Genomic DNA, 20,579 nt, shown 5'->3' with positions numbered 1-20,579 from the left:
AATAAATATACGCTCATATTATATGGATATAATTAGTAATCGCTACGATATGAAACTCATTAAAACTAGTAAGCTATAATTAAGTAACTCTAAAATTCACTTGGAATATACCGGGTTGTTACAAAGATATTATTGCATTGGCTAGAGATAACAAGACAAAGCATGAGTTGGCAAAATGAGCTTCATTGGTCCAGGGATCACTGTAGGATGACAATTGCTGCAACTATTTATGCTATGTGGCAGGAAATGAATTTGAGACTATTCCAAAAACAAACAGTGGATGATATCACTAGACAGATTGTGCAGGAGGTGGTTTGTAAAGTAGAAGCGGAGACAAGATTTTTTTCAAGGGGGTTTAAAAATTAAAGAAATTGGTGTCAATGAGACCCAAACCTGCATGCTCTACGTAAATTTGAACTCCCTTTACCACTAAGCTAAGGTTTTGGTTTGTGCTAAGGGGGTTCGACATTTAATACATACACAGGGACAAAAGTTTGACCCAATATACACATTGTAATTGCCCGACAAAGGGAGGTCAGATGAACTCCCGGGCTCAATGTAGATGTGCCCCTAATAAAAATGATGTCTGAAGCCTAGATTAGGAAGGAAGCTAGATTGAAGAGTGCCTGTGATAAATAATTATATATATATATGGGTGTAGTGTATTATGTTTAACCTGGGATGTTTTATAAACTTTTCATCTAAAGTACATAAAATTAAATTTATTTAGTTCATGATTTACGCTGATAGCTTGGCCCAGAGGGGTTTTGAGAATAATTCAACTGAGGACTAACGCTTAAACAACTTAATACATAGTACATGCATAACAATAGATACATAACATTAACAAGCACTGATACAATCACAATACATAGTGATCATGGATGTTTTACTATATCAACCTCTTATTTGCCTCACTCTTTGGCTAGTTTCCTCAATTTAGGAATGACAAAAAGTGAATCCGTCTTAAACATAGTGACATCCAGAGTCTCATCCATGTTAATCTTAGCCGGATCCATCTCATTTGGTAGAATCCAATCAAACTTATGGATCATAGAAGCAACAGCTAAGGGAATAAACCTGGAAGCCAAGGGTTCTCCAGCACATATTCTCCTTCCTGAACCGAACGGAATATACTCAAAATTTCGCCCTTTGTTGTCCATTTTTGAATTGATAAATCTTTCAGGTTTGAAGCTCAAAGGATCGTCCCAAATCTTAGGATCCCTTGCAATTGCCCACATATTGACCAACAATTGTGTGTCTTTCGGAATTCTATAACCCATGACTTCACAGGTTTGCACAGCGCGGTGAGGGAGCAACAACGGACCAGGAGGATGTAACCTTAGTGTCTCTTTAAAACAAGAGTCCAGGTATGGTAAATTCGGCAAGTCAGATTCCTTTATAATGTCCTTATCTCCTACTACTCCTGCAATTTCATCTCGGAGTTTTTTTAAGGCTTGTGGATCTCTAAGGAGTTCAACAAGCATCCATTCACTTGTAGCAGTTGTAGATTCTGTTCCAGCTCCAAATACTTCCTGAAAGATCCAAGAAATTGAAAATAATGTCTCGGTACTACAAAATGAGAGTCAATTTCTCAGATGGTCACTCAACTAATACTCGGTAATTATTATCTCAGAAAGTCAATTTCTTAGTTGAAGGAAACTATAATCAAGAAGACATGTGACTATTTGAGATGATAACTATTAGTTGGATGACCATTTGAGAAATCAACCCTACAAAACGAGTTAGCATGCATAGGGAGTATGGATAGAAATTAAAGCATACGACGCACCACAAGCAATGCATTGATATGTTTATCAGTGAAACTATTTTTAATCAAAGCATCTACAAAATCCACATTATCCTTAGAAGGTTGACAGTCTCTTTTTCTTCTGTCCTGAACATTGCCTGCCCAAACATTACAAAGATTATCAAAAAAAACCATGAGTTTCTTATACGTTCCCTGGAAATCCGAACTGCAAATACCCAATATAGGATACAAATCTGCTATTTCCAGTATTCCACCCGCCTCCGTAAATTTACGTAGGTACTCCCTCAGTCCTGCACCTATTCCTTTGCCTTCAAAGTCAATCAAATCCATTGAAAGAGTCAAATTACCCAATACGTTTAAAGCGGTCACAAAAATCACGAACTTGAATTTAATCACTTGGCCTTGTTTGTTAACCAAATGTTGCATCATTTCCGCGACTTTCATCTCCCTTAAACTTACCTGAGACTCCAGGGCTTTCGTCGAAAACAGGGCTCCCCTGTATATGGTTCGAACGCTTTTCCAATTTTCATCACACTCTTCTAAAAATGCTGTTGACACATTGTGAAGTCTCGAATCCTTGACTCGTATCGGATGTGAAACGAACCGGCCTGAAAGGTTACGGTCATGTGTTTTAAGAACTTCGGCAGCAGCAGCAGGTGATGAAGCAACAACAACGAGTCGTGCTCCGAATTTTATTGACATTAAATCAGGGCCATGAACTTGAGCTAGCTTTGCTAGTGTAGCATGAGGACGTTTTCGGCCTACTTGGAAAAGGTTACCAAAAATTGGCCATGGAAAAGGACCTGGAGGAAGTGGTAATTTTGTTTTTGATGGATATAAATACTTCAATGTGATTACAAAGATGAGAGAAAGTAGAATTGGAGTGAGTAAATAATCCATCAGCTCAATCATAATAATTGCAAGTTTTGTGATGAGTGCATTATGTGCACCTTAGGCTTGGGATATATAAAGGGCAAGGCATACTATGCTACTCTGTCGGTGGCAATAAATTTAGCACTATTTGACTGTACACTATTTATGAAAAGAACAAGACTATTGAAATATATAGTCTGAAATAGTTATTAGACATTTGTTTGGTTTGCCATTAGATTAAAAATGGCTTATCCTTCCGACAAGATGACGGATTATTTGGTAGCGGACTGCTATTGAAAAGATACGAAGATCTCTTAAATATTTGTTTGGTTTTCCATAATTGCGTGTTGCGTCTAATCCTTTTGCATATATCTTGTTTAAACAATACCTGCCCCTTAAGAATAATGGAAATTGTCGGAAAGAAAATTCATTATAGTAGCTGCAAAATCATATGTAGACGATAGTCAGGATACAAATGTTACTTGCAAGTTGCAATAAAGATTTGTGTGTTTCTCTTTTATAACCTGTGTACACCATATTAAGAAAAAGACGTTTACTTCCTAATCACAAGTTATAATGAGCAGCTGTAGGTTATAAACTGCCCATTTGTAGTCATTCAAATGAAGACATACGTTGTACATCTTCTACAAAAAAAATTACTTTCATTCGACGACAACAACTTTTTAATATATATGCGGCTGTAAAAAAACGAAATTTACAATTTCTTAAAGACAAGACACAAATTTTAAAAATGAAACATTTGTAACCACAATCATCCTTGCGCATGTTAACATTTAAACAAGGTGTTCTTGAAATATCAAGAACAACATAAGAAAATGTTTTACCAATTCGATGATTATATACTACAAAATATAGTAGTGATCGAATTAATAGAAAAATAATATTGGTAAAGAGACCTTTTTTTCTCCCTCGAAAAAAAAGGGTATCCTTCCAACTTTATGCGATAACATTTCTCAGTAAAATTGTATTTTACAATAACGATAAATATTGATTGTATAGGCTGTCCATTCACTCTTTTGAGCTTGTACCATTCCCTATCAAATTTCGTATAGCTCATCACACACTTATTCTAATATTATGTATATCATTTTAAGAAATTTGTACCGATTAACTTGAAATCCACACGCAACACACGTGTCAAAAGTTAAGGCTTATAACTGCGCAAATTATCTGTTTCTATTATAAATACATTAAATTGTGGACGTCCATTTAAGTACTCCTATAGTTTTCTGGGTAAGTTTGTTGTCAAGCTGGCAACTTGCAAGTAGCTCATGTAGGCAGCTTGCAAGTATCTCATGCAAACAACTTGTGAAAAACCTCTCAGCAACTTCCTGAAAATCCTCGGGCTTTCAATTCAGTTCATTTGTACATCAATTTAAAGAGCATCAATCTCTAAGCATGCCGACGTAGAAATAATTACGAAGTGACATTATGAATCTTGATAAGCGTAAAGCTTATTGGACTTGCAGTCCAAGCATCAGGTGATATCACGCCATTTAAATACTAAATGGTGTTGTCACAACCTATATGACTTATTTGACAAATTTTACATGATAATTTCTGAAGGATTCGAAATGCCTGAAACATATACAAGTTCTTGAAAAACTTGTTTATAATCCTTACGTGGATTAAATCAATCAAGGTTGATGTATTATAATCTCTTTAACGAATATTTAGGTAGGGTATAAAAATGAATTTGTTTACCCTAATGTCTTTATGAAAATCAGAATCTTTCACATTATTGTGCAAGTTGATTACTTGAATATTAGTTGAAACTCTTGAAGAATTTTCAAATGCAGTAGATTATCTACTAAAACGAGTTGAAATGAGAAAATTATATTGGTCTTGAAGTACCATATATTTATGCAACTGATGCATTTATTTATCTTGCCATAACTTTGGACATGATATAATTTCTCTCCTACAAAGAAAATTTTGAAGTAAGATCAATTACATGTTGCAACTAAAAGCCCTAATATGAATATGTTTATCCTAACAATGATTATCAACTTTTTTGGAAATACAAGCATTCATCTGATTGACATAAGTGTTCGATCCAGACATGTTATCTATTTCTATAATGGGTTAGTGCCATACCATATTGTACTACATGACAATCAAACGATACAAAAGAACAACAATTTATGAAGTAAGCCAGGAATGTACTTGGCGTGATTCCAACAATATTATATGACGCTGATGCAACTCTATCAAAGGAATGAAGATGCAGATGACCAACCAATTAGTCAAATGATCAATTGACAGATCTGATCACAAAGGCATTGCCAACCTCAACATATAATAAGTTGGTATACAATATTGGTGTACGTCATCTTTAAGATTTACGTGATTCTTTAATCAAGGGGAGTAAAATATGCATTCTATTTTTTTGCCTTAATCAAGATTTTATCCCATTTGGATTTTTCTAGTAAGGTTTTAAATGAGACAGCTAGTAATGTGTATTACTAAATATGTGTACTCTTTTTTCTTCTAGTATTTTTTCCCACTGAATTTTTCTCAGTAGAGTTTTAATGAGGGACATTATCTATTAATTAATGAACATCCAAGGAGGAGTGTTATAAATACATTGAATTGTTGATGCCCATTTAAGTACTCCTACAGTTTTCTGGATAGCTTGCAATCAAGGAGGCAACTTTCAAGTAGCTCATACAGGCAGCTTGCAAGTAGTTTATGCATGCTGCTTGTGAAAAACTTCGCAACAACTTCTTAAAAAGCCTCGCATCAACTTCTTTTCTTGTATAAATAGGAAGTCAATTCAGTTTATTTGTACATCAATTTGAAGGGGAAGTGTGGTGACAAGACTCCAAACAAGTTTTTTTTAGAAATCTGCACCTCAAGTTTTAGTTATTATGTGATAGGACCCCATTTAGAATTAAGGCTAATTAAGAAGAGGCAAGTTATTGGGGCGTCAAAATAACCCCCCAAGTTTAAAAAAAATACATTTTCGTCCAAGGATTTAAAAGATAAAATAATAAAATAACAAAATAAAAGTTATTCCAAGCTTTCAAACCAGCCCCCAAGGTTTAAAAATACCCTTTTGATCCAACGTAAGAACTAATAAAATAAACCAAAATAAAAATCTAAAATATATCTTTTACCTTATAAAAAATTATACCCCCCTCTCTCCATTCATTCCCAATTCTTGAGAAAATTACACCGTTGGTCACACTTTTAAATTTAAGCACGTAATTAGCATATCTTAAAAAAGATCATGTTTTATTACATTTATGACACACACAAAAAATCCTATACGAAAAGGATATCCTCTAAATTAGGGATTCACACACATTTTCCTTATTTATCTCTCTCTTCTTTAAATAACACCCCCTATTTTCCTTACTTCTCTATCCTCTTCAACCAATAAAACCCATTATTTTCTGGCTAACACTTGAATGTATTTTAATTTGTTATTTGTTTTAGTTTAAATATAAAAATTACATTATACCATTATTATTCAATTTATATAACATGTATTTTTAATTTATACTTTATAAAAACATGCTTAAATACAGATTATACGGGGTATAATTCATTTTCAGAGGTATAATATGTAGACTAATGTGTGTATTGAGGTATAATAATATATACTTGGTATAATATTTTCTTGAGAAATACTTTGTGTATAAAAGTAACAATATGCGTGATGTTTTATGTTGTCTAATGCTATTGACCCCCAATCAAAATAGAAAGGCTGAAGAGTATATAATGGAAAAACTGTGTAGGGAGGAAATGTTAGAATATATGGAGAAAGTGTAAACGAAAATATCCTAAAGAAAAACAGTTATAGAGTCCACAAAAAATGGGGAGCAGTTTCCTTATACAAAGCAATTTATTTTACTATAAAACTCTTAACCTGTCATGAAATGTTGATAGCATTTACCTGCTATGAATATGTTAATATTTTTATATTTTTGTCTACTTATGTTTTTTATCCCTTTTTTTTTTCCTCCTACATTTGAAATATACTCCATTGGCAACCATTGTTGGAGCTATGAGCTTCAAGCTTGACAAAATGAGTTTCCAATAGAGTGCTTCATTTCAAGTGGGTGTTGATTGGGGATCTTTTGATGAGTTTAAATCTCAAATTTTAGAGATTTTCGAGAAGACTTAAGGTGGTTTTGGATTGAATTTCATATTTGAGCTTGAGCTTCAAACTTGAAAAATTGATTTTATGAAGGAGTGATTTATTTCAAGTGGGTGTTGTTGGGTTTTGTTGGGGATCTTTTGAGGAGTCTAAATCTCAAATTTAAGGGAATTTGGAGAAAATTAAAGGTTGTTTTACATAAAATTTCAGATTTGAGCTTGAGGGAAAAAATGAACATTTCAAATTTGAACTTGAGGTTAAAGATGAACTCTTCAGATTTATAACTAAATTATAGACGAGACAATGTCTATGCATAGACCACTGAACTATTATAGCAGAATGGGGTCCTCAAAAGAGCTATGTCACCACACTTGCATACTCTGTTAATAAGTCAGCTACATGTTATTAGAATCTACAACCTGACACTTGCTTTTGTAACAAAAAAAAGATTTTTTTTTATAAGAACTGAACTAATTTAAGATTATAAAACTTATATTGGTAACAAAACAATATGTTATTACCGTGAAATTATTGAAACAACACTATAATAATCTAAAATAAAACACTAAAGAAAAAAATCTATTCAATTAGTAAAAACGGAGAGAGAGGGATTCAAACCCAGATAATTAATTAGTAATGTTAATAATGTGTTGAGGAAAAAGTTATGATGATCATAGCTATATGTAACAACTTGATATTGGTGACATAACTATATGTGAACATCACATATTTTTTTAGCCATGTTGCAAATGGTTACTATACTAAATATGATCCATATTGAAATTGATGACATAATTAAATGTGATCAATGTGAAATGTTCTTGTCTTTATTGAAATAAGTGAAATAATCATGCGACAAACTAGTAATGTTTAGATTAATAGCGAACGACTAGTATAATTTCATCTTTTGTGATAAAAAAAATATTTTTTTTAATAAGAAGTGAACTAATTTTAGATTATAAAACTTATATTTGTAACTAAATAATATGTTATCACCATGAAATTAGTGAAAAAACACTATAATAATCTAAAATAATGATAATTAATTAGTAATGTTAATAATGTGTTGAAGAAAAAGTTATGATGATCATAGCTATATGTAACAATTTAGAATTTGTGAGATAACTATATGTGAACAACACATATTTTTTTTTCAGCCATGTTGCAAATGGTTTCTGTACTACATATGATCTATATTGAAATTAATGACATAATTACATGCGATCAATGTGATATTTCTTGTCTTTATTGCAATAGGTGAAATAATTATGCGACCAACTTGTAATGTTTAGATTAACAGCGAACGACTTAGTATTTATGTCAATAATGACGTTATCATTTTGTTAATTATTCATTTAAATGCCAACATTGATAAGTTTCAAGAATTAATTCATCAACTTTCAAGATAATTTCATCTAAATTGTAGGGTCTTACAAAAATCACAGTCGTGTCTAATAATGATAGTCGCTTCTTAGTGGCTAAAATGTGACCCTTTTCAGTTCTCATATATATATATATATATATATATATATATATATATATATATAGTAGAAACTATAAAATGCTAACAAAACTTATGTTGCTACATTCCATATGACAACTGTTGTATATGTGCATTATATATATAAGATCTGATATGATTTCGGATCAAATTACAGCAGTTGTTCGTCCAAAAGAAAGAAGACGACACTGCCAGAAATACTCTAACTGAATCTTTACTCAGGTCTATAGTTTCTACTAAGCTTCTGCGTTGGCTATTATAGACCTGAGTAAAGATTCTGCTAGACTATTTCTGGCAGTGTTGTCTTCTTCCTTTTGGACGAACAACTGTTGTAATTTGATCCGAAATCATGTCAAATCTTAACCAAACTGCTGAAGCTCCCCTCCACGTTCTGCTTCTTCTGAGATATCACTCATATGAAATAGAGCTCAATTGCGGTAATCCAAAATTTGAACAATCATCTTTTTCAACCTTGAGAGTTGCTAAAAAATCGATCCAAAATCATGTCAAATCTCAACGAAATTGCTTCGAATTTCATATGTGAATTCTCCTCGATGTTTCATATTTTTTTTTAGGCATTGGCAGCTGCTACATTCCATATATAAATTGTTTTATATATGCATTATATATATATATATATATATATATAAGATTTGACATGATTTCGGCTCAAATTACAGCAGTTGTTCATCCTAAAGGAAGAAGACGACACTGCCAGAAATAGTCAAACATATAGACCTGAGTAAAGATTCTGCTATACTATTTCTGGCAGTGTCGTCTTCTTCCTTTGGACGAACAACTGTTGTAATTTGATCTGAAACCATGTTAAATCTTAACCAAACTGCTTCAAATTTTAGATATGAGCTCCCCTGCATGTTCCGGTTCTTTTGAGATATCACTCATGTGAAATAGAGCTTGATTGCAATAATCCAAAATCTGAACTATCATCTTTTTCAACCTTGAGAGTTGTTATAAAATTGATCCAAAATCATGTCAAATCTCAACGAAATTGCTTCAAATTTCATACATGAATCCTCCTCGATGTTCTGGTTTTTTTGAGGTATCACTCACTCAAAATGAAGCGCGTTTGCGGTAACCTACATTTTTGAATTAGAGCTTCGAAGGTTTGTTAAAGGTTGTATATGGCTTCCAGCTCCTTCTTCACGTTTTTCAGCAACCAAAATATATGTATACTTCAAGTTTAACTTCCAACGACGATTACACACATAGAAGATGAAGAAATGGAAGAATTTGGGAGTAAAGGAATGATTTTCGGGGAAGAAGAAAGAGAAAAATAAAGAGAAAGAGAAAAGTTTTTTTTTGCAAAGGTTAAAACTTAACCCTAAAAATTTTAAAAATACAAAAAGGCCTCCATGTGTTTGCTAATCTCATCATTAGTAATTTCTGGAGAAAAAAAATAGGGGATCTATCACTTAGAAAAATACTTCAGGGGTCCTGCCACCTTAATTGTCCCAGTTTGAAGAGCAATAAATCTCTCTCTCACCCAATTTTTTTGACTATATGTATCATTGCCTTATACTTTTATTATTATTTCATAACAGTTCCCTATTTCTTTCTCATTTTCTAATTCTAAGTATGAGACTTGCATGCTAAGATAACAAAACCATTCAACAAATAAAGTTGAAGCATATAATAATAAAGTGTGTAAGAACAAATTCATATTTGAAGTAATATTTTCAGATCAGTTGCATCATCAAAATGCTTATGAAGGTTGAAATGAAAAAGTGAAAACCTGAAAATCTTAGGGACATCAAGGAGATGTTTGGATTCTAATATGAAAATTAAACGCTACAATGGTCTTGCCATTTTTGTTCTTCAATCACCAGCCACAAAGATAGCAATGACCATGGGATATATATGGTCCAGGACAAAGCTCTTTATTTTCTTCTTCTTTATTGTTTTGGGGATATGAAGGGGCAAACTTTTGAGTAATTATTGCAGATTTCAATTTGTAACAGAAAAGACCACATTGTGGAATCATTAAAAATATAAAATACAAGTTAATATAATTATATGAGAGAAGGTAAATAATAAGAAGGAACCGTATATATGATTTTGCAGTAAAAGGAATATTGGTACAAATACTTCAGTAAAATCAATTTCGAGTCTAATCCTACCTGGAAAAAAAACCAAAGTTAGTAGAACCCTCATCTTTCGTTCAATCAATATCCATGGACATAAGTGTGAAGTTTGAATATGACAGGGATATTTTTATTAACTTTTACTAATGGAGGGTATATTTAACTAATAAAACAAAGTAGAGGGGTATATTTGACCCTTTTCCCTAATAACTAACCTTTTCTTCTTCATTTTCTAAAGGCCTTTTTCTTGATTAATATTTTGTTCCTTAGTAGTATGAATTGTTGACACTTATATTTCATATTAATAAAATAAAGACTAAAAAGGATAGGGAACAAAAAATGTTATAGAAAAGGAAAGGAAATCAAGAAAAAGGAAAAGATCAATGATTAATTAAATGTATTCTATCATTGATGCGATCAAATACACTCGTCTCTAATACTTTCTTTCCCTTTTCTTCATTTCGTTTGTAGATTTTCATTATTCCAATCTTAACTAAACCATCCAAAACTCCTGACTCGATGAGTATTGTAATCACTGAAGTCTTAAGTAATGAACATTCCTCAAAAGTTAAAATAACAAACTTAAATCTGTCACCTAAGTGTGATTAAGGAACTTAATAAACTCTGTTGGTTAATTTGATTTTCACTTAAATTTTTTAAATATACCACATAGTTCCTTAAACCTTGTTTTACTATAGCCTCTAGCGCCCTAGAAATATCTGAGTGGATGCTCTATATTGTTGGCATCAAAGAAAATCACATTTTTTATGTAACTTGATCTTAATTTTTCTTGGCATGACCATGACATTTGTGGTTTTGTCTATTCAACGAAAAATTACCCGCGCTTTGCGCGGTTTGATATAATATTGGTTAAGAATTCTATGTCATCATAAAATTTCCTATTTATCTAAAATTTCTTATAAGTTACATAAATTACCTGATGGCAATTATATTAGTCAAAACATATATATCAACTCCTGCATCACGAAAAACTTTTTTTATTTATATAAAAATTGTTCCAACACATATAAAGTACCAAGTGATAAAAGATGAAAAGTAGAAGAGGGCTAGAAAAAAAAAGCACCAATTACTCATAAGAACAATAACTCTAAAAATAAATTAAATGACATCATCAAAAAAGAAGACATGGCAGTCGCATATGATGCTTTCCTTCAAATAAGAAAATAATGGCTTAGCAAAAGGGTAAAAATCATTTGGCAATTCACAGGTTATAATTTCATATAATTAAAAAAAAAAAACTTGTTGTATATATTAATCAGAACTTTCATATCTCATTGTGAGTATTTGAGTTTCTATGATCACCCTTAAGCTAAAATTAAAAAAAATCCTTTTAGTAATGTTAGTAATATAAAAAGCATTATAGGAGACTTGCAAAAGTTAAAAAATTTAACGTCTCTAGTTAGCAACTTTGATCTGCTTGTAGTTTGAAAAAAGAAATACAAGAGAAAAAAAAAGTGTCACATAATATTTGTAAGCCGCAATTGAAAATTGGTTACTTCATTTACTTTGGATGGAGAAATGAAGCTACAACTCCCTACGTGGAATGTTGCCTGGGTGAAAGATGGTTACTCCATTTACTTTAAAGAGAATAATCATAAGTTCATATGTTTCAAGTCTTTTGGGGTCCAAATTAATTAGGAAAGAAATTAATGAGAATAAATTTTAGAGAAGAGTTACATATAATATCTTTAAAGTAACACAAAGGTGAAAAGATTGAAGAAGAGAATGCCAAAAAACTGTAAATTCTTGGCCAAAGAATTACTATCACTGTTACTCTCAGCACCTAACATGAAATATGTTCCCATTGATAACTTTTAGAAATATTGGACTTTCAATTGCAAATCAGACCAATCCATGATGATAAATCAATCATTTACATATTATCAGGAGCGGAGACACGATTTTCACTAAGGGGTTAAAAAATATAAAGAAGTAAACACATTAAAAAAGTCAATGAGATTCAACATCTACTGTATATACGTTAAAAAAAAAAACCTTATACCTACAGTGTAATATTTTGTCGAAGGGGTTCGGATGAACCCCCTTGTCTCTACCTAGGTCCGTCCCTGCATATTATAAAGTGTTCAGACATTTGAGGGAAAAGGAAAAAGGAACTTATATTACACAAGTACAAATAACAATATTTAGATGAATAAGTGACGTGTTTGAGATAAATGCTCACCATGCTTCAATGTTAATCTTGCATAAACATTAAATTGTCTCCAATAAATCAGAAACATCAATAGGAAAATAGAGTGTCTCTTTACAAAGAATTTCTAATCTATAATAAAAGCCAAAGTAAATTGAACACGTCAAACTAAAAAGCTATACTAATATCTCACTACTACTAATGGAAACAAAGCACAACATTGTTACCAAAAATCAAAAGATATATAAAAATACATCATATATATTAGACAAACAATATGATATGATTACAAATTATATTATGTGAGCCTTGAAAGTAATATCATTATTCCAAGAACAAATAATTGCCATTAACATTGCAAACCGGAGTCTTTTCTTTACTTTGTGTGATGCAAAGCCCTTTTACCCTAGAAGAATACATTTCAAAGTTAATCACCGAATTGGAAAACGTTTACTTCCATAAAAATGCACACTTTAAAGAAAACAAAGGAAAAAAATCAAAAGGAAGTTGTGACAGGAAATGTTGGCATTATCATATATAATATTAGTATCAAGGAGGAAGATAGTAGTAATTAATTACTATGAGATACCAAAGGACACAAACTGAAAACGGATAAAACTAAGATAAGAAAGGATCGAAACGCATATTGGCAGTAATGTATGAGACTTTAATTAGGGGCTGCTTTAATATTAGGTGACGTCGTGGCCTTGTTTTCTTTCCTGACTTGTGTTATTGGCCTTTTAGTATAACACATTAATTAATTTTAAAATGAGAAAAAAGATAAATAGGATTGGAGGCCATAGAGAGGTGTCACATCACCTTGTCTATGCCTAGCTTTATATTATATATAGATTAGATGTAGCTTCTAATAAAAACTTTTACAAAACATCTACCCCTCCTTCCTTTCTTCTTTTTGCTTCATCCCGTGATATGATACTTTAAACTGCTCACCAAATTTATGCCGAATCCGGCATAAACTTGTGAAAGAATTACCAAAGTTATGCCGGACCCGTCATACTTATGCCAAGTCTTCCCATAAGGCATAAGTATGCCGGGTCCGACATAACTTTGGTAATTCTTTCACAAGTGTATGCCGGTGGGGGCATAACGAAATTTAAACTCTGCCTTGCGATTTTTTTATAAAATTTTGACTGTGTGAGGGTTCAAACCTGGAACCCATGGGTTTTAGCCGAAGGGCAAAATTTAAAAATTTCAAATATGAGGGACAAAATTTAAAGGCCACCCCAAAAGCAGAATTGCCCCCAATGAGTTGGAATTTTTGCAGAACCCTTAAAACAGCTTTTTCCGTTTTCTTTTCTTTTTTATCATATGGTATCCGGAAACTTATAAAATTCACAAACAACCACTTTTCAGTTCTTATAATTAAAAAATAGCCATTATTATGATATTTCAAATTTCAAAGGTGAAATTATAAGATGAATTTTAAACTCATGATAGTGACTAATTTTCAATTACAAGGCCGAAAAGTGGCTAGCTAGCGCATGCTATTACTACTTCAAAGCTCAACAACATATCCACTGTAATCTCACAAATGTTGTTTGAGGAGTGTGGTGTGTACACAACCTTACCCCTACCTCGTAAGGGTAGAGAGGTTGTTTCCGGTAGACTTTCAGCTCAAGTATTACTACTTTGAAACCCACTAGCCCAATATCCTGGAATTCACCTCTAAAACATATAAGCTTCGTGACAATAACTATTTTTCAATTACAGGATCTAAAAATGGTTATTTGTGGATTTCACCCCTAAAATTAAAGAACAACAACTACTGCTACTATGCATCAGTCTCAAATAAATTGGGATCGGCTATATAAATTCTCACTTCTTCATTAAAACACATTTCGTATCATCATCATACTAAATAAAGTATAAGAAAATACAAAATGTGAATAAGCATAAAGGAATTAACAAAAAAAAAAATGGAACAACTAGAGAGGAGAAGAAAGGGAAGGGAACATACCAGCCAGTAATCCAAGCAGCAAATGGGCCAAATTTGTTTCCAGCCAATTTAGCACTCCAATAGTAAGGCCCAGCTGAAGTTGGATAAGCTGAACATATTTCAGCCATAGCAAGGCCCACAATAATTGTCATTAAACCAACTACAGGCCATCCACAAACAATGGTTACAGGCCCACCAAAAGTTAAGGCCTGATTATACAATGTAGATATGCCAGTTAGAACTGACACAATGGAGAATGTAAGTGAGAAGTTGGCAATGAACCTGTCCAAACAACACAAAACAGAAAGAGTGTGAGTTTCTTTTTCTTGGGATCTTTACACAAATAGTAGATCAAATTTTTCCGAGCCGGTATATATAGATTGCACACTGATTATACACGATCATACACATATTATACATGAATTATACAAATGTTATTTTAAGCGATTGGGTGGAGCCATGGAGGGCTATTTGGATTAATATTACTTCTCTTCTTTTCTTGAGGGTGGAAGAGGGAGTGCACAAGTATATTCTATTCCAGAGGCTAAAACATTTACATTTATAATGTTGGACTATAGGTTAAATTCAGTGCATAAGATAAAGAAGAAGCAAAAAATAAAAAAAGGTCAAAAAAGGAAAAAAAAGATAATTGTGTTTCTAAGTCATAAAAAGGTGTCACAACACCTTGTCTATGCATAGTTTTATATTATATATAGATTAGATGTAGCTTCTAATAAAAACTTTTACAAAACATCTACCCCTCCTTCCTTTCTTCTTTTTGCTTCATCCCGTGATATGATACTTTAAACTGCTCACCAAAAGCTTTCTGATTCCTTTTTGTTAAGTCCATTTGATTGACGTTTGTTGACTCGAAGAATGAATGAAGAGCTAATATGGTACAATGTTGATTCCTTGAAATTACCAATGGCTTGAATTGTTAATGCCTTGATTCTCTAGCTCTGTTCATGTCTGTATTATCTGACCGATTTTTGGCTAATGCATATTCCATAAGATTTGGATTTGATATGTGAAAAAGTGAGATGGTGAATGCATATGGTGTAATCTCATGAATATATATATATTTTACAAAAATTAGGTGAAAAGCCTAAAAAATCAGAAGAAAAAAAAAGATAAATAGTAAAACGGATCATAGAAAGGTGTCACATCGCTTTGCCTAATTTAATACTTCTTTAAGCATGATGCACGTATATTACCCCAGCCAATGTTACCAACCAAAATATTATATAAGTGCTAAATTAGAAGTATTGGATAAAAAAGGTTTGATGCCATAAAAGACAAGATAAATGAATGTTTTATTAATACAAAATAAATAACAATTACTCCAAAATTGTAGGGGAGAGTCTCAATTACCTTACTGAAGACGAAGCAACCACCAAAGGATGTGGTGCAGCGGATGGGGCTGCTCCTCCTTAATCAGAGGTTTCGGGTTCGAACCATGGGTATGGAAAAATCTTGGTAGGAAGCCCTTCCCCCGAATGAGGCCCTAGGCGCCGGGAATCCGAATATAATCAGGCTCTAATGCGGGTATCGGATACCGGGTGAAAAATCAAAAACATAACTAATAGTGTGTACAAAAGTAAATAATATTATACACGCACTCGCAGATTCCATCATGGCCTTCAAATTAAGAAAAATGCTTGCTAAATTTGGATTTATTTGACATCTTACGAATATGCAAACTTACCATCATAAACTACATAAATTCGCCGGTTGACAGAGTGTGAGAGAGAAATGAATCACACTTACGGAAACAAACATAAATGAATCACAAAATTATCGAGGTTCCACCATGGCCCAAAAGAGAAAATATTTGGGAGATGCTCCGATCTTGCAATGTCCTCATTGTTCCACTATGAAGAGGAAAATGCGTAAAGGATTGGTTGTGAAGAGGCAGTGTATTGCTTTGTTACTACTTTAATAGCTATCATTACATATTTACATTCAATGTTGTAACCTTCCAATAAGGCCATAATCAGGAAATTGCCCATTCAAATTGCGTCCGTTATTAGAATTAATTGTTGCAACTGATCCACTCTTTTGGAGGAACACGATATTTGACAACATAAATGTCAATCTTAAATGGAAGTTTTCTTTGATATATTAATATTTTTATTACAAAAAATAAGATAAAAAGCCAAAAAAACCACAAAAAAAGATAAATAGTAAAGTTGGTCATAGAGAGGTGTCACATCACCTTGTCTTTACTTAGCTTTATATTATATATAGATTGTGTTCTTAATAACTCCATGTCTTGTATTTCATGGGTTCTTGCATGCGTGTTTTTCAATAAAAATGATTAGTTCATGAATATCCTACATGTCTACAAGTTTTCATGCAACTATATTATATAATTACTTTCGTGCCATGATACAAGATACATACATGCTAAATACAAGCTATTTCATGAAACCATGTTTACAAGTTATTTTGTGAAATCATAACTACAAGTCAAGTACAAGTTAATTCACGAAAATCATGGGCTTCTTAGCCAATTATATCATGTTCATGTTTTTGGGAGTTGCATGAATTACCGAGAAGGCTCAGAGAGCCTGAAACTACGTAGCCACCGTAGGACAAGGATCACTCCGCCCATTTAGGATGATTCCTTAATTTTATACTGAATGGATCCATCAGACACGTTACCACCTTATACCTCGGCAAGGTATGGGGGTTCTGCTGGTCCGGCGAGGTACCAGACTCCACGAACCCACGTGGTGATATCATGTTGTCGGTTTATGAAGTGCTCTCCCTACTTACCATGTTTTACTCATGTTATGTATATATATGTATCCATGCTCATGCTCATGTTCATGTCCAGGTTTCAGTTCTTATCATGTTATCCCATGTCCCAGTTATTTCTTCAGTTGTTTTACATACCAGTACATTCAATGTGCTGACGTCCCCTTTTATTGCCCGAGGGCCTGCATTTCACGATGCAAGTACTGATTTACAGGACAACGCATCTGCTTAGTAGGACAGCATTCGTATCAGCTTATTGGTGAGCCCCATCTCATTCGGGGTTTAGTCAACTCTTTATTTTATGATTAGCTATGCATCTAAGGTATGCCGGGGCCTTGTCCCAGCGAGTATATTTTCCATGTTCAGACTTATGTTAGAGGTTTCATAGACTAGACAAGTCAGTTATGTTATGTCAGACTTTCAGAGTCGTATAGCCATTTTGGCTCATTAGCTTGTTATTTCCGCACTCATGTTTAAACAAGTATTTTGATTAAATATTTTGACTTATTGTGTTTTATAAAGGCTCATCATGCATTCACATTATATTCCGCTCATGTTATGCCTCATGATGATTCAGCAAGTCATGTGGTTCGCTCGGTCACATGCAGTGAGGCACCGAGTGTCGTGTTACGCCTAGGCCATGATTCAGGGCGTGACATCAACAGAGGCATAGTTGACCTAAAAACGTAACAGAGGATAAACTCAACCTATTTTAAACAAGTTCATAGATATTTTTGAACCTTTTTCCTATAAATAATATTGCAAGGTGAGTTGGATGCTTGGATGATCACTCAACTTTGGGTAATTGACCACCATAATCATTCAACTTTGTTTTGTCTTCCAAAAGTCACTCAACTTTGAGTTAGAAGCTTCAATGGTCACACAACTTTGGGCAATTGGTCACACAACTTTGGGCAATTGGTCACCCTAGTCACTCAACTTTTGTTTGTCTTTCAAAAGTCACTCAACTTTGACTAGTTAGTTTCAATGGTCATTTTAGCCGGAAATCTAATTTCTGGTACCTATTTAATGATGTGACAGCTATAAATTTTTAGAAAAAAATATTTTTAAATTAAAATTAATATGTAAATTTACTTAGGATTCAATTCATTATAATTATAGCATATAATACTAAATTTTAGAATATTATTCATCAAATGGATAACTATAATGAACATATTAAAAAATTGCCTTCTGGGTCGAGCTCATAGCATGGGGCTTGCCTAGTGCGGTTTATCTCTCCTGTGTGGTTTGCGAGCTGGGTTACCCTGTGCGCACCTGGAGGGTAGCAGCTGCGGGTTCCCATGTCATAAAAAAATAATATATATATATATATATATATATTTAGATTGAAAAAGCAACTTTAACACAAGATTAAAAAAACTATATTAGTTAAGTAACTAATTAATTAGAGCATATAATACTAAATTTTAGAATATTATTCATCATTTAATACATAAAACAATGAAATATATACTTGTACGAGATGTCTCAAGTAATATTGTAAGACATAATAATACAAGAATTTATTCTAACAATATAAAATTCTATTAAATTAAATAACTGAGCCAATAAACCGAAAATAATTCCAACCTCTAAAATATGCAAATGTAATTATGCAGTTAAACTCAAATTTGGCTCAGTTGTTTAAGTTAATAGAATTATATATACATACATGATACACACACACACATATTCATTTTATTCATTTTATACAAGTATTTATTAGAGTTGAGATAACTTTGCTTGGCAATAAGGATCTCTTTAAGATAACTTTGCTCACAATTAGGATCTCTTTACAAAAAAAAAATATGAATAGCAATCATAGGTATCTTACCAATCCAATTGGGTTTTTTCTAAACGGAGCCTGAATACTTCATTTGGGTTTTTTCTAAACGGAGCCTGAATACTTCATTTTTTTGGTCCAACCAAGCCAACCATAAATTATTCTAATTGAGAATAGTAATATGAATCCCTTTAAAAATGGATCTAATTGTACTTCAAGCTCCAAATTTTTGATTATTCAATTTATATATATAGAATAATTTCTCTTATTATTTATGCATTACAATATTACTTGAGACATCTCGTATAAATATATATTTATATGTTCATTATTTTTATGTATTAACAATGAATTGGATCCTAAATAAATTTAAAAATTTATTTTAATTTTTTAAACATTTTTTTCTTAAAATTTGTAATTGTCACATCATGAAATAGATACCATTGAAGGTAACTAGGCAAAATTAAGTTACTTTTGTAAAACAGAAAAAATTTCCATTCATTATGATTGTAACCACATCTTTTTTTATTTTGTATAATCAAATAATTGAAAAAAAACACAATTAATTCCTCAACCAATCCATTTGCCAATTAGTTCGCAAAGAGCAACGCTGACACGTGAATGCCATCTACAACATTAGGCTCGTGACATCCATTACATTCCCCCACCACTTTTTATTTTATTGATAAAATATGAATTAGTGGTCAAAATAATGAACTATCATTTTTTTTTTCGAATTACACATCTCAACTAAAAATTATAATCATCTGTGTATAAAAACACATCCTAGCCAACTATTAGTTATTTCCTTTTCTTATTTTAACTATTATCATTTATTCAATAGGTGTATTTTAATATAAATGGTGATAGTTCAGGTAGAAAAAAAAAACAATTCATACTCGGGGTGTGAAATTAACAAAAAAAAATTATAGTACAAGTGTGTTTTTATTCCACAGATTTTTAAAAAGTGCTTGGATCTTGCCATATAGTACTCAACAGCTAAGTTTGCAAATCCCGTAACAAATCTTGGCGTCTTCTCCTACAGCAAATCAAGCCAATGATACCTCTACAAGATTGACATTGTATAGGAAAAACGTTATAAAAACAACAACATATATCTGATAGTTAATGGGAAAGTTGGTGAGGGTATAGCGACAGCATTTGGTGTCTGATATTTGGTTTTAATACGTGGATCTTTGGTACTTCATCTTTTCCTTTTTATTTATCTTGATTGTGGGTGTCCAAAATAAAGAATTACTTGTGATGCAAAAAAATTATCAGTATATAGATATTAGTGAATCAGCTTATTATAAATAAGAATTTACATGGATGAGTTTAGCTGAATGAGTTGAATAACCTCTTTGGTCAAGGTTTTGGAAGGATAAAAGTGTTTTTTTCCTTAAAAAAATTGTCTTAATTGGAGTGTTTAGCCAAAGCTTTTCGGGAAAAAGTAAGTGCTTGTGAATAGCTTTTGAAATTTTAACCAAGCACAAATTATTGCGTTAAAGTAATATTACTAAAATATTTTTTAAA

General features: G+C 32.3%; 1 protein-coding gene across 1 annotated transcript; it reads right to left on the bottom strand.

The window, feature by feature from the left end:
* Positions 1–629: 629 nt before the first annotated feature.
* Positions 630–2,801, bottom strand: LOC132641499 (probable (S)-N-methylcoclaurine 3'-hydroxylase isozyme 2). Its single transcript, XM_060358524.1, has 2 exons — positions 1,793–2,801; positions 630–1,535 (listed from the first exon to the last, which is right to left on the bottom strand). Exons 1-2 carry the CDS (start codon positions 2,681–2,683, stop codon positions 915–917), a joined length of 1,512 nt encoding a protein of 503 aa, XP_060214507.1. The 5' UTR covers positions 2,684–2,801; the 3' UTR covers positions 630–914.
* Positions 2,802–20,579: the final 17,778 nt, after the last annotated feature.

The sequence above is a fragment of the Lycium barbarum genome, chromosome 5 (genome assembly GCF_019175385.1).
Source record: "Lycium barbarum isolate Lr01 chromosome 5, ASM1917538v2, whole genome shotgun sequence".
NCBI lineage: Eukaryota > Viridiplantae > Streptophyta > Magnoliopsida > Solanales > Solanaceae > Lycium > Lycium barbarum.
This window is presented reverse-complemented; position numbering and strand designations above follow the sequence as displayed.

Coding starts and splice junctions, on each gene's coding strand:
- LOC132641499 (XM_060358524.1), bottom strand. CDS start 2,683: ATGATTGAGCTGATGGATTATTTACTCACTCCAATTCTACTTTCTCTC. Junction 1,536..1,792: donor ATATCAATGCATTGCTTGTG/GTGCGTCGTATG, acceptor TGGATCTTTCAG/GAAGTATTTGGAGCTGGAAC.